Source organism: Filicampus tigris, chromosome 4, assembly GCF_054856515.1.
Source record: "Filicampus tigris isolate MCC_2025a chromosome 4, RoL_Ftig_1.0, whole genome shotgun sequence".
Lineage (NCBI taxonomy): Eukaryota > Metazoa > Chordata > Actinopteri > Syngnathiformes > Syngnathidae > Filicampus > Filicampus tigris.
In genome coordinates, this window is record NC_141220.1 from 4,832,454 (window position 1) to 4,847,500 (window position 15,047).

Sequence of the window (15,047 nt, forward strand, 5' to 3'; positions counted from 1 at the left end):
ACGAGTGGTAATTACCATCCTCCGTTCTGTTACAAAGCCGTCTATCATCATTGTCTTCATATATCACGTTAGACTGGTTCCACTGGTTCAAAGTGCGCAAGCGCGTTGTCTATATCACCACCCTTACTTATTTTAGAGCTCACTTAATCGTCTACGTCTGCAGTTACTGCTCGAAAACATTATGGGACATCCTCTGAGGGATCACGACACCGTCACGTGTATATCCTGATGCCTTTCATTGTCTTAGAGCCCGCGAATTGGATTAAAAAAATTTAAAAAAGAATATGACGTGTACGCTCTCCTGGCTCTAAAGGTAGAAAAATGCAACAGCGCTCCTGGCTCTAGTGGTAGAACGCGGTTATGTGCTCCCGGCCTTAATAGGTTAAAAGAAAAAAACTGTTTTTGTGTACATTGTAATGTAGTGTGTAATGTGCAAAGTTTCTCCTCCACCAGTGCACTGTAAATCGTTTTTGTTTGACGCTACCCCAAAGCACTATCGTTGATAGGTACATTATTCTTCCTTCAATGTTCATACAGTGTAAGTGTGAACTATACATGCATTATCGCTGACAAACCGTCTTATGACTACTTCATCTTTTTCTTATTGCTATAGTTCATTCGCGTTTTACTTGCCTGATAGTGACTTGATGTGATGCCAACAATCGAGCATGGCTAAACACTGGAGCTAGCACGTAAAAGACAGGGAACTTCTTTACTGCTAATCCACCTCTCCATCCGGAGGTCTTTTATCAAGTTAGTATGCACAACATTTTATTGTAAGAGTTGTACTGAGGCGACTGGTCATTTATGCGAACAAAGGTAGGCCACTCTCTCATTCTGTGTGAGTATGCAGCACACACTTTTTTGTCATTGGTTTAGCTGCATCTTCTTTGTTGGTTTGGATGTTTTTTCTTTGTGTTTGGAGTAGGGATAGACCGATATGCTTTTTTCAGGGACGATACCGATTATTAGTAGTCAAGGCGGCCGATGCCCGATATTTGAAGCTGATATTTATTTCTAGAAAAAAGGGCTAAAATGGAGTCAAATTTATGAAAAATAAAAACTCCAACACTTGACTTTGACACTTGAGTTTAAATGCCTTTAGGCCAATGTTTATTAAACAATTTCAGTGATTTGCAAGATGTTAAAGCTTTTCTAGATCTTAAAAAATAGACAACTTTGTTTTATGTCTCACAAAAAAGTACAACGAGCTCCCAGGCTCAGCTGCCTGTCGAACAAATATATCCTTACAGTAAATAGTTTTCTAAAAATCCACTATAACTGAAATGTTCATCTTTCGCACGTCTTTGTTTTAAAGTTCAAAAACATAAAAGTGAATCCTCAATGCAGCTACTAGCCAGAAAAATAAGCATGTTTCCCAAGACCGGACTTTCACATCTTTGCACCATGTACAGCACTTGGAGCAGTGGTTGTTTTAAAGTGCTCTATAAATAAAGTTGAGTTTAGCTTTTCATTACGTGGCTTACACACAGACATGCACACACTGGAACTCACTCACGTCTTACTTTTATCACCATTTCCCGATATTATCAGCAACTTCTCTCAGGAGCCATGTCATTAACAAATCAAATTAACTGTTGTGACATTGGGGGAGGGGTTAGCTTCAGCCGCAAGGCAACTTACTGTGGCGAGTAGAACTGCCCCTTGTGTTTATATGACATTGAAGGGCTCATAGTAATGTTACAAGTGAGTTATAGTAGACTGACATTTACTAAAATTTCGGCGAAGTCTACTGCATTACCTTGAACTACTAACTCGCCGACTCCTGTCGTGTATGTGCCTGGCTCGTCCAGGAGACACAGAGAGAGAGAGAGCAGGGAGCACACACGCAGGTTTACGCTGATTGGCTGTTACGCACTTCACAAGGAACCAATCAATCAGATGGTGCTTTGGGCGGGCCAATCTGCCTGTGCAGGGCCAGTCGTGCAGCAAACAGAGAGACAGAAGCACGCTGCAGCAAGCACGGATAAAGCTAATTTTAATTTATCGGCCTTAAAAAAAAGGTTGATGCCGATAATCGCCAAAATGCCAAATATCGGCCCCGATAATGGGCCCGGCCGATAAGCGGCCCATCCCTAGTTTGGAGGGGACTGCACTGCCTACAACACATTCAATGCCACGGCCAGGGTTTGCTTTCTGATTTTTAAAAAATTTTTTTTCTATTGAGAATATTATAAGAAGGCATTTTCTATTCATCAATTACGTGTCTATCACGATACATATTGATATTGAATTATCGCCCAGCCCTACATTAAACAAATAAAAATGGAATTCAATGATTTTCAAATCATGTTCAACCTATATTTAATTGAACAACTACAAAGGCAATATATTTAATGTTCAAACACATAAACTTAATGGTTTTTAGCAAATAATCATTAGATTTTTGTGGCTGTAACACATGCCGAAAAATCTGCGACAGGTGGCAGAAAAGACTGAGAAAGTTGAGGAATGCTCATCAAACACCTATGTGGGTGCCATGATTGGGTATAAAACTGAATTGCTGAGTCATTTACAAGCAAAGATGGGGTGAGGTTCACCTCTTTGTAAGCAACTGCGTTAGGAAATAGTTGAATAGTTTAAGGGCAATGTTCCTCAACTTAGAATTTCAAGCAATTTAGAGATTTCCATCAAAAGTGTCTGAGAATCTGGAGAAATCACTGCATGTAAGCAGCAAGGCCGAAAACCAACATTAAATGCCCCTGACCTTCCATCCCTCCAGCAGCACTGCAAACTGACATCATTGTTTAAATGATATCACCACATAGGCCCAGGAACACTTGAGAAATGACAAATGTCAGTAAATACAGTTTGGTACTACATCTGTGAGTGCAACTTACAACTTTGCCATTTAAAGCAAAATCCATATTTCAACAACGCCCAGAAAGGCTGCCAGCTTCTCTTGGTCCAAGCTCACCTGAGATTGACCAACACAAAGTGGAAAAGTGTTCTGTGGTCTGACGAGTCCACATTTCATATTGTTTTTAGAAATTTTGAACATCGTGTCAAAGAGGAAAAGAAGCATCCGGATAAGTGACAAGTGCAATGCTAAAATAATAAACGCGAATCCACAGGTTGTTGTTGTTTTTTTCTCACCAATGTTGAGTGACATTTTAGCCTTAGCAATGCGGCTAGCCCCCCAAGTATGACGCTCTCAAAGCATTACATTGGTTGACGAATCAGTTTAGAAGTCTGCATTGTCTCTGCTTATATTGTGCAAAGCGGGCTTCCTTTGGTTGTGGGAATCACTTGTCATAAATACATATTTCAAATGGGTCTTCTGATATTGTCTGTGAAATGTACCTCTCTTTTTCTTCTTACAATACAATACCATTTTATTTATACAGCGCATTTCATAACCGCTAGACCTGTAACAAAGCACTTTACATACAAACAACAAAATAGCCATAATACAACAAAATGGAATCAATAATTTAACATAGAACTATACAATAGACACCGGAAAAGAGCCGAAAATTTCAGGTGGGATCAAAAGCCAGAGAATAGAAATGTGTCTTCAACCGGGTTTTAAAAGTGGACAGAGAGGGGGCTTGCCTAACATCCAATGGGAGGTCATTCCAAAGGGAAGGACCAGGAGCCGAAAAGGCTCGATCCCCTCTGAGGCTCCGCTTGGTCCTCGGCACCTCCAGCAGCGCCTGGTCCGCAGACCTGAGGCTGGCGGAGGGTGCGTAGGAGTGGAGGAGCTCAGAGAGGTACGCCGGGGCGAGGCCATTTAATGATTTATAGACAAATAGGAGAATCTTAAATTGAACCCTAAAATGCACTGGGGTCCAGTGAAGGGAAGACAGAATTGGTGTTATGTGCTCCATCTTCCGAGCTCCAGTTGGTAGGCGGGCAGCAGCATTTTGGACCAACTGGAAACGTTTGAGAGAGGACTGGCTGACTCCAAAATAAAGTCCATCACAGTAATCTAGCCGAGATGTAACAAACACATGGATGACTGTTTCTAAGTGCTGATGGGAAAGGAGGGCTTTACCTTAGCCAGCTGCCTAAGGTGAAAGAAGCTGGACTTTACAACAGTGCTGATTTGCTGGTCCAATTTAAGATCACTGTCCATTTTTAAACCCAAGTTTAAGACTGTTGGCTTAAGATATGAAGTTAAGGGGCCCAGGTCAACAAGCTGGGATGGAGATGAGCCACTGGGAACGAACACTATAGCTTCTGTTTTCTTTTCATTGAAATTTAAGAAATTCAGTGACATCCAGTCTTTGATGTCCTCTAGGCAGGACAAAGGAGGTCTTACCGAAAATGTTTCATAAGGGGAGCCCAATGTTTTAATATGGCAAACCACATCCTCCAAAAATGTAAAAGAAACCGTCTCAAAGGAATCAAACACTGCTGCACACCCCAGATTGTTGAACAGCTGAAGCTATACATTAGGCAAGAAGGGGAAAGAATTCCACCTACAAAGCTTCAACAATTAGTGTCCTCAGTTTCAGTGAATGTTGTTAAAAGAAAAGGTGATGTAACACAGTGGTAAACATGGCCCTGTCACACCTTCTTTGGAACGTGTTGCAGCCATAGAATTCTACGTTAATGATTAATTGCTAAAATCAATCAAGTTTATCAGTTAGAACATTAAATATCTTGTTTTTGTAGTGTATTCCATCAAATATAGGTTGAACATGATTTGCAAGTCATTGTTTTCTGTTTTTATTTAACACACCGGTTTGTAATTTCATTACCATGACAAGCTGTGAAAACATTTTCATTGTTGACTCGCTCCAAAACACTGTTTGATTTTATGAGCCTTTAGCAAACGAAATGCTTTATCAAATGCACAGGCCCTAAAAATAGCTAAGATTCTATTTTTAGTTCAAGCGTGTTGACTGTTGTGTCATCTATTTGCTCTTGCATCACACTTGTGGAATTGATCATTTACCACAAGTCATTTCCTTAGTATGATGTAAAGACAATATGTCAGCACATTTGCGCTGAATGAGATCATTTCCAACGCTCAAGACTATGTTCATCTAGTTTAATTTTCAGTTCTTCCTGGTTTAGTGTGGTGCTAAGCTAAAATGGGCAGATTAGTCAACCAAAACGTGCAAAAATGCTTTGTTATCACTTTCATTACAATGGTTAAAGCTTTTGAGACACAAGAGTGGGGAAATCCCATCTATGTTTTCATTTCCTCCAATCAATATTTAGATTCATGCTTTGCTTAAATTAAACACTGGCTTTACTCAAACATAAACTAAAAGACCCCTGTTGTGTGATCATCATTAACCTGTCACATAATAACACAAAAGATTTTTGAGATGCCTTGTTGGTAAATCAGTTCTGATCCTTTGCACTGTCGCAGGGAGTTCTGTGAAACTAATTAAATTTTTTGACAAGGTGCCATTTGTTCATTCATTGTTGGAAGTGGTTGGTTTTGAAATTGACGATTTATCTGGAATTTATCCTGGCAATTATAGTACATGGCAGACCTCAAAGAAATACATCACTGGTGTCGGAAATCCTTGTACCTCCAAAACAGGGGTCGGCAACCTTTAAGAAAGAGAACGAAAAAAAAAAACTGGGAGCCACAAAAACCTTTTGACATTCAATGTGAGGATAACACTGCATATAAAAAATAAACATGTCTATTAAGTAACCCACTTATTCATTAAATTAGATGCAATCTTAGATTATCTACCTGCAGCCAACCAAAAATGCAAACCAAAAATGTCATCTGTTTTGTCATGATTTTATTAGATATGGATCGTGCAGTCAGCTGTCCAATTTGAATTTAAGACTATTTCACTTAATATAAAATATATAGTTGTAAAATTATAGCCAATTAAAATATCTTTTTTTACTTGGTCAATGTGATTTTTGCTCCTGCACCTGAGCTCATATCGTGCAATACCCAATATTCCCCACTACTGTAATACCGTGCAATACTCAACATTCCCCACTACTGTTAGTCTAGTTTTATTTTTATCCAATGCTGTCCCTTACATTTCACTACAGCACTACAGCACTGTCACTTACTTAGAGTATTTTTCCTCTGTACTATGTACAGGCCAAAATGAGTGTTCCTCATACTTTTTATGTAGATGTATGTTGGTGTGTATATACACATGTTACTGCGTATATTTACATAGGTTTGATCCTGAATGTTTGCCGTCAATGTTATACATTAATGGCTACATTATGCCGCCGTCCCTGTGTGACCTATATCTTTGCTGCTGTAACAATGACAATTTCCCCACTGTGGGATCAATAAAGGCATTCTTATCTTATCTTATCTTATCTTATCTTAACCTCAGCGTATAGCGTCGGCACATCAAGGCTATTAGTCGTCACCTTCATTTTAACACTTAATTGCAAGCTGTCATCTATGAGGCTATGTGACAGATGTTTGTTTTTAATATAGTTCACGTAACATTAGCATTCTGTTTTTTTTCCAGAAACTTTTCTTGGGCGAATGGATCTTAAATATTGACGTCAGGTGTTATTCATCGGCGCTTGTGATTAAATATTTTCAGCGACAAAAAAACATCTAGAAATGTTTTAGCACCATAATCTTCATATTTACAATTGCATTTAGAAAACCAACAAACTACTGTGGTTTAAATGTGAATGAAGTACTTATTATTTTCCAAAGTCACTGAGAGCTACAGCAAGAGGATGAAAGAGCCACATGTGGCTCTGGAGCCGTGGGTTGCAGACCCCTGCTCAAAATCATCACTTTTCACGAGACCCCCAAAAAGGGATGTTGGTTCAACCACTAACATTGCATTGTCAAAGAGAATAAGCCATTTTTAAAACTTAGGATTGGTCAATAATTTGTAAAAATAACATCCACGCATGCGAACTGGCCAATATTATAGATTTGTGAAAGAATTTGCAATTTTCCACACTGTAACATTGACCCAACCCCAGCGATATGTAGGATATGTCAGCTGCTAGTTACTGATTGGTGCATGTCCTGCATGCATCCCGGTCAGTGCAGTCCAAACAACATAACACCTATCTTGTGGCAAATATCTGTGTCAAGCCGATATCATGTTCATTTCATTTAGCTTATCGGCAAGTTTACACAGATTTCCCATCTTTGTCTTAAAAATATGTAATTTGTTCATAAAGTGTAAAAATAATGGGAAATCATTAGAATATTCACATGCTATCTAAGGAGCCTATAGTACTTAACTCATTCACTGCCAAACATTTTCAATTTTCAACCCTCTTTTACACTATCGTTTGAAAAAATTTGAAAAAAAAAAGTTCCTGGGCTTGAATGGCTAGACTGTGAAAAGACAAGTAAATTCGTCAATGGCAGTGAATGACTTAAAGAAATTCTCAGAGCAGTCCTTATACACGAACTTGTCTTATCAGACATGTCATATGTTTGCCATCTTTTCAGCCGACCAATGGAGCCTCCCACAAAGAAAGAGCTTGTGCCAGCAATGAGACAACCAGATGAGTGGAAGGACCCTTGGCGACGGTCAAAATCCCCCAGGAGAAGATCTAGTCTGGGCTCCCCACCCCGAGGTCGTCGGAGAAATCGTCATTCGGGTTCTTCTGTTTCTCCGTCAAACTCTTCCCGGTATGAGCTTTTGCCTTGCATACATGATAATAAACTCGTATGTGCTGTATAGCTTGTGATAGTTTGTTTTCTTTCTTTGTCATTGCGTTCATCAAATGACAGCCCTCAAATGTTTTAGGCAATCTCCTTGTACTTTTCAGTTTGTGTCACTTTCTTTCTTTGTTCCTTAATCTAAGACATTATTACACTGTTTGTCTGCTGCAGGTCTTCCTCTCACTCATCGTCCTACACAGGCTCTGGGTCATCTCGTTCCCACAGCCGCTCCTCCTCATTCAGTTCCTATACCAGCCACTCCTCCCATCGCAGCTCATTCAGTGGGAGCCGCTCTAGGTTTGTTTGCCTCACTGCATTTTGTGAATAATTTTGTACATATTCTGTGCCGCTTTATTTCATGAAACTGCTCACAAAACTACATAAATTGCACATCAGCTCAAATTGGCTTATCAATTCACATTCCTTACTGACATTTTAATTGATTTAGGTCCGCCGCACATAGTGACGCTTCCAAAAGCAGCTGAAGTTGAGCATCGCGAAAAAAATGACAGTTGTGGACTCACACCCACACACAACATTGAGGACTGCTGTGTTTCCGAGCGGGGAAAAAAAACAACAACTTGGGATCCTATTCGAACATACCTTGCTTTTCGATTATTCGATATATTGAAACTGTCACCCGTTCCTGCTTTTTCAATCTAGTAGTATTTCTAAATTTTGGTAATGTAATCTTATTCTGAACCAGAAAGGATCATTTATGCCATTGTCCCTTCACATCTTGACAATTGCATTTCTTGTCTCACCTGTCTCAACAAATATTCATTGGACCAACCCCACTGAGTTCAAAATGGACTGTGATCTAGATTTTGCATGTTCAGCTACTTCACTCCCATTCTGTCGCTCTTGCATTGGCTCACCGTTCATTTTAGGATTGAGTACAACATTTTAAAAGTCAGTTACAGAGCCATGAATGGCTAGGCTCCATACGTGATGGATTTGTTGTGACTCCCAATTGCTGAATGTCTATTGCTGATTTTTACAAAAACATGACAAATTTGGCAGGCCATAGCTCCCAAACTGCTGGTGCGATATCTGTAAAAATGTGAGATTTGATGTTGCAAGATTAGAATGCACAAATATGCCAAGTTATATCCAATTCAGAGATTTTCAGACGGGGTGGGGGTTCATTTCAGACAGAATGACCCTTTTGAGTTGAGTTAATACTATTTTGTACTTTTTGGGCGCATTGACAATGTAAACATGTTTGCATTAGGAGGCAATCCCCATCTTCAGACTAATAAAGCACATTCATAGCAAAGGGCTATTGTTTACGTTCCTTGGACGATTTTGCATTTTTTATTTAAAACTCATAAACAACCTGTGTTCAGCATAAATTGATACACCTAACTGATTTTCCAGAGAACATTGACATGCCTTTCAGTAATTTCTAAGGCCAAATAAACCGTGTTACAAAATTCAACAAATGTGTTCTATTGATTGCAAATGGCAAATTTGTCAATGTGCACATAATCTAACTGATTAATATTGCATTAACAAGAGTACACAGAAGAGATCAGCCACAAGTAAATCACAAAAATTCTGGAGGTCCTTTTCCCTGAGAAATGGATAGAAAGCTGATTTTACAAAGGAGTTGCCGTGATTTTTTTTTAGCACAGTATGTTAAAACAATTATGTATTGTTAGAATAAGAAAAACAGAAACGTGTGAACTACATTAAACTTGTTCTTGTTGACTGCTTAATTATTGATTCAGGTCAAGATCATTCTCCACGTCTCCCTCACCAGCTCCAGCTGTACCGAGGAATGCCAAAAATAAACCAGACCTTCCTCCAGTTCTTGCTAAGGGGTATATCAAAGTGCATGTTATTTCTTAGCTGTAACGATTGATTGATTTAATCAAATGTTTCAGGTCAGACATCAGACTTGATTATTCCGCAAAACCTTGTCCCAATTTTCCAAGTTTAGAGCTCCTCAGCTGCTCTTTCTCACACTCTTTTGTACATATACTTGTACGTTCTCTCTTGGAGTTTTGATGTAGCCATTTATAATACTGGGTTACGGTCTTTTCTTTTTTTAATAATGAAAATGATATTAACAATATATATAATTTTTAATAATTTATTATGTTTACCCTCTAAATATTTCAAAATGTCCTTTCCCACTCTCCATAGCATGCCATTGAAGCAGGGTGCTGCGCCCACTCCACGCAGGGATAAACCTCCCATGAAGAAAGCTCAGACTCCACCACCACCACCAAGTGGACCAATGAGCAGGCCTTTCAAACCCTTACCTGAGGGAGGAAAGCCTTCCGCTAATCTTCGGGAGACCGGCGGCGTAATTGTTGGGGGCAGTGGTGATGTTAGTGCCAGCGGTGGTGGTGTAATGATTAGACAGCTACCTTCCCGGGAACCTGGCAAGCCTCCCAACCAGAGGGAAGGAAGGCAGAAAGAACGGCAGCAGCATCCTCCTCGGAGGTAGGCAGCAATTTGATGTCAAAAAGAATGTTGATTTATCTAGTGCCTGAAAGCTCTGTCGGCATATATAAAAAGAATGTCTCACAAAAAAAAAATGTCCCCCTAAATCTGAAGCCTGTATCTTACTGAGCTGGTAATGTTTGCGAAGGTAGCGAATGTTGGATCCGTCAACTTTTCTGATGAATGGTGACAAAAATCAAGGGTTTGCCGCTTGTCATTTGCTACATTTAGCGTTTTGTATATTGATAAGTGTTTATGAAAGACAGATGTCAGATTAGCAACTATTTGCCAAAGAAGGGCATTCCGTCCCAGGGACAGAATGAGATGGACGGGTGCCTATTTTGGGGACGGAGGATGAGAAGTGTTTTAAAAAGGGCGGACTAAGCAAGGACGCAAGTGGGTTTTCGTCCGTCCCTTTAATCTTCCCTAACCAGTTCATGTACCATCTGATGTGTTGTGTTGGGTTCTTCTAAAAAGAAAGACCTCTCTTCTCGTGATACCACAGAGCTGCCTTTAACTGCCTGCACAGCAGTGTATAGTCCTTTCCTTTCTTTTTCACGTGTGTTCCCTGCAGTAACATTCTACTCACCTGTATTTCCTGCCCTCTACTGGTTCAACTCAGGTAATACCATGGATTACACTACAGGGCTTCCATTTTACTGACGAGTTTTGTTAAGTAACTGTTAAAATTTAGTACATAACCTTATCCCTGCGAAGCATGTCCTTGTCTGGAACATCTCTGAAGTGCAAAAATCTCTCCAAGCCGTCAATCATGCTCATGCAAGTGCCGCCGTACACTTAAAGCTATGACCCGTAAGTGGAAATCTTTCATTACCCACGTAAAATAACATTGCGTTATTTTGCTAATGATTTTTATTGCGAAATAATGCAATAAAAACTGAAAACTTATTGCGTTACGCATAAGTATTAGAATTAGAATTACTTTATCATTGTATAAGTACAACGAAATTGAGATGTGCAGTCGTCCGCAAGATGCCAACAATTAAAGAATAAAAAGAATAAAAACATTGAAAGAATAAAACCTCCTAAAAAAACAGCAATAAATACAATACGATGAACACACGACTTGTACACAATATTAAAAGGCGGGTGCCTGTATATGTGTTTATGTGTATATGTATATGCGTATATATATGTGTATATGTATATATGTATATGTCTATGTATATATGTATATGTGTATATATATATGTGCATATGTATATATATGTATGTATATATATATATATATATATATATATATATATATATGTGTATATGTATATACATGTGTATATGTATATACATGTGTATATGTATATACATGTGTATGTGTATATACATGTGTATGTGTATATATATATGTATGTATATATGTATGTGTATATATATGTGTATGTATATGTGTGTGTGTGTGTATATATATATATGTATATATATATATATATATATATATATATATATATATATATATATATATGTATATGTGTGTGTGTATATATATATGTATATGTATGTTGACGGAAGGGTGCCTAGGTCGTGGACGGACCGACAAAATAAGTGCCCGTCTCTGCTATTTGCCACTCATTCGCCACTGTTTGGGAACCTCTGGAACTATTTGCCACCTCTTGGACTAACAGCCGAATCTATTCACCCACCGCAATGAAAAGTTGCATGAACCTTCTCAAGTATTCACTTTTCTGCTGTCCACTGTTAACAATGCATAAGTCATAAAATTGAACACAAAAAACTTCATTACTTACAGGTTGATGCAGGCTGACCCTTGCCGTAACATTTCTCTTTCACAAACTGCTTCACCACTCTCTTTTGCTATTTATGTCCTTAAACTCATCCAAACAGGCCTTGTAAAACATAGGGCATCCCCATTGCTTTCTCTTTGTGCTTTGTTTACCCTGGCATTATCGTTGTCTAGAATGGGTGCTGATATCTCAGTCAACGCAAAAATGTGTGAATGCTACGCAGTACGCACGAATTTGTCGGCATACTGGTATATTGTAACTTGTCTAGGGGTGGGCGATATGGCAAAAATATCATATCACGATTTCATAAAAATAAAATCACGATCATGATTTTATCATGATTCATTTTTTACATAGTTTTTTTAAGACTAATTTGCACATTTCTGACCATTTTCCTCATGTTAAACATATAAAACATATTTAAAATGTGTATAAAACTCAAAGAAAAAAAAGGCTGCTAAGCTTTACGAACAGATTTTAATTTAAATAGTGACAATTTTTATCAAAGTGCAGTGAATATAAACATAAAAGGTAACATAATGTAAACATAAAAACACAGCTCGTAACGCAGGCCTAATACTTTGAAGAGTCTTTTAAACCCTCGTTTTCCACTGTTTTAATGTGAATCATGTCTTAAGCAAGGTAATAAGTCACTGCCTCAGTTACTTCTTTACACTGCTTGCTTGTTTTTTCATATGGAGTGCTCTTGTCAAATGACTGTGTTACCGTGGGTTGCGTTAGCTTGGAGCTAGCGGCTGCCTCTGGCTACCATGTGTCTGATCTCCGTTGGCTTTGGCTGTCGGTGGTGACGTCCGGACCGAGTCCCTGCAAACTTTGCAAATAACTGGTTTGCGCTTTCTCCTCCGAGGAGAAGCCAAACCAAATCGACACTGTGGATGTGGAGTTTCTTTTCGGGGCCAACTCTGCTTCGTGGTGACTTTCCGCTATAGCTTCCCGCTATCCAAACAAACAGGGAGGCGGGGAGTGTCACGTACCGTGCACTTTGCGTGCTGTGGTTGGTTCGGTATACACGTCAGCAGCTTTGCGCCGCCATAGAGCTAAACTGTTTAAAATGTGCCATGTAGACGATCAAACGATCTTTCGGCTTTATGAGATCGTGAGCACGTTAAACCGCTTAACGATCTAATATCGTCACATCGCCCACCCCTAATTGTAACCGTGGTCACGGGGTCACAAGCATAGGTTGCTCGAAAAAAGCTTTGGCAACTGGTCTCATGACTGTTTTGCATATACTTGCCACTGTCGAATAATGGATTTGTATGAAAATTGTGAACATGTTCAAATTATCCATGCAACAAGAACAAGAATTTGTAACATGGAAAACTGTTTACCAACATGTTTGCAACCTTTTATGAACCCTCATGAAACCCAAACTTTGCTACCGTTCACAAGCAGTTGCTGCTGAGTGAGATACAGGCCTAACATATTAAGTTATAGATAACAACTGTTGCCCCAACAATGTCCTCTTTTCCAATTTCTGGAACTTGCAAAAAGTCTCTGGCCAGATTTTTCTGAAGTGATGCAGTATGTCAACATCACTTGGACAAATTACATTGTTGCTTTAAGGGGGAGGTTTATTTCTCAGAGCGTGTCTTGTGAGTGAGCTTGCTAATAGATAAACATAAAATACGTAGAATATAGGTTTGGGGAAGTGGTAAGCATCCTCTTCGTTGTGACCCAAAGTATGTTCTAAATCTACATGTTGGCAAACCCATGAGAGAGATTGTACTGGGGTTCCTGAGTTTAGAGTAAGCCCTGCCACGAATAGCAAAATCAGCGAGTTTTGGATACCTGCACACACACCCTAAGGTTAATTAGGTTAAGTTAATTAATTGCCTATAGATGCCTCAACATAATGCAAAAGCCCTACTTTATATTTGCGAGGACTTTTGCCTCTCTAATAGAAGCTCCTCAACCACTTCAATGTAGTTCCTCAGAACCCAGATGACGTTGGCACGTTAGAGCATTTCACAAAGAGTACAAAAATGGCAGGTGAGTTTTCAGCCAAGAATAGTGGATAGGTTATCCCCAAAAATCAGCAATTATATGAATTAGTGAATTGCCAAGTAACGAATCGCAAATAGGCTTGTTGAAATTGTACAATTGTATACATTTTGAGGTTACGAATGACGCACAAGTAGATTGTACAGCAATGTAAAAATATGTCCTCAAGGGGCACAAGATGGCATGCATAGTTGATGCTGTATTTTGTTTTTCATTTTGTTGTTTTTTAATTATGGCCAAGAGGGATTATTTGATTTTTGGAAAGGCAGTATGAACGACCAAAACTGCTAAAATCAACAATAAATAAAAGTGAAAATAGAAACAAATATAAAAAATATATAATAGAAAAAACAAAATATAAATTAATTGATATTTAACTGTATATACATATTTGTATTTATTTCCAAATTTATTTTGCTATTTATTTTTACTTTTTGAATCTTTTTTTCTATTTATATATTTTTACTTTTATTTTGTATCATTTTTTTGTTGTTGTTGTTATGTCCATGTTTTTTTCAATTACGGTATATTTTTTTCATTTTTATTTATTTTTGATTAAAGCCATTTTTGTCCTGTAATTGCAGAAGAAAATGATAAAAATAGAAAAAAAGTTATTCAAATGAGAGTGGTGGTCCTAACTGTGTCTTGAGTTGAGCTATTCGCCTAATGGTTGATTGACATTTCAGTGCAGAAACCTACTAGGTCTGCCTGGCCTTCTGGCAAGCCACAGCGAGAGACGAATAACTCAAGCCAAGACACACTTAGCACCACCCCCTCATCTGAATAATATTTTCTTCTGCATTGCAGGACGAAAACTGCAAAAATAAAAAATAACTAAAAGTACAACAAAAATATAATACAAAATAAAAGCACAAATACAGAAATTTAAAAACCAGATTTACAAATATTAAGCAAAAATTGTGGAAATACAAAAATAATACCATATTTATACATGGTTAAACATCAATTTATTTATATTTTATTTTTTCAATGATTTTTTATAGTTGTTTTTATTTTCACTTATTTATTTTTGATTTTGGCAGTTTTGGGCCTCCATAGGCAGAAGGTATCATACTTGTAATTTCCATTGTAGTTACAAATTATTCAGTCAAAAAATGTGCAGTATAGTAATCAAAATATTTAGTTGTTTCTTTTTGATATCTGATAATTGATCAGTATTCTTTTTAAAGTATGCC

General features: G+C 38.2%; 1 protein-coding gene across 1 annotated transcript in view; it reads left to right on the forward strand.

The window, feature by feature from the left end:
- Nucleotides 1–15,047, forward strand: part of zc3h18 (zinc finger CCCH-type containing 18) — a 46,642-nt gene that overhangs the window by 19,776 nt on the left and 11,819 nt on the right. The window contains exons 10-13 of the mRNA XM_086027889.1: nt 7,397–7,579; nt 7,784–7,909; nt 9,346–9,438; nt 9,764–10,066. Coding sequence (XP_085884015.1) covers nt 7,397–7,579; nt 7,784–7,909; nt 9,346–9,438; nt 9,764–10,066 — 705 coding nt within the window. The remainder of the gene's footprint in view (nt 1–7,396; nt 7,580–7,783; nt 7,910–9,345; nt 9,439–9,763; nt 10,067–15,047) is intronic.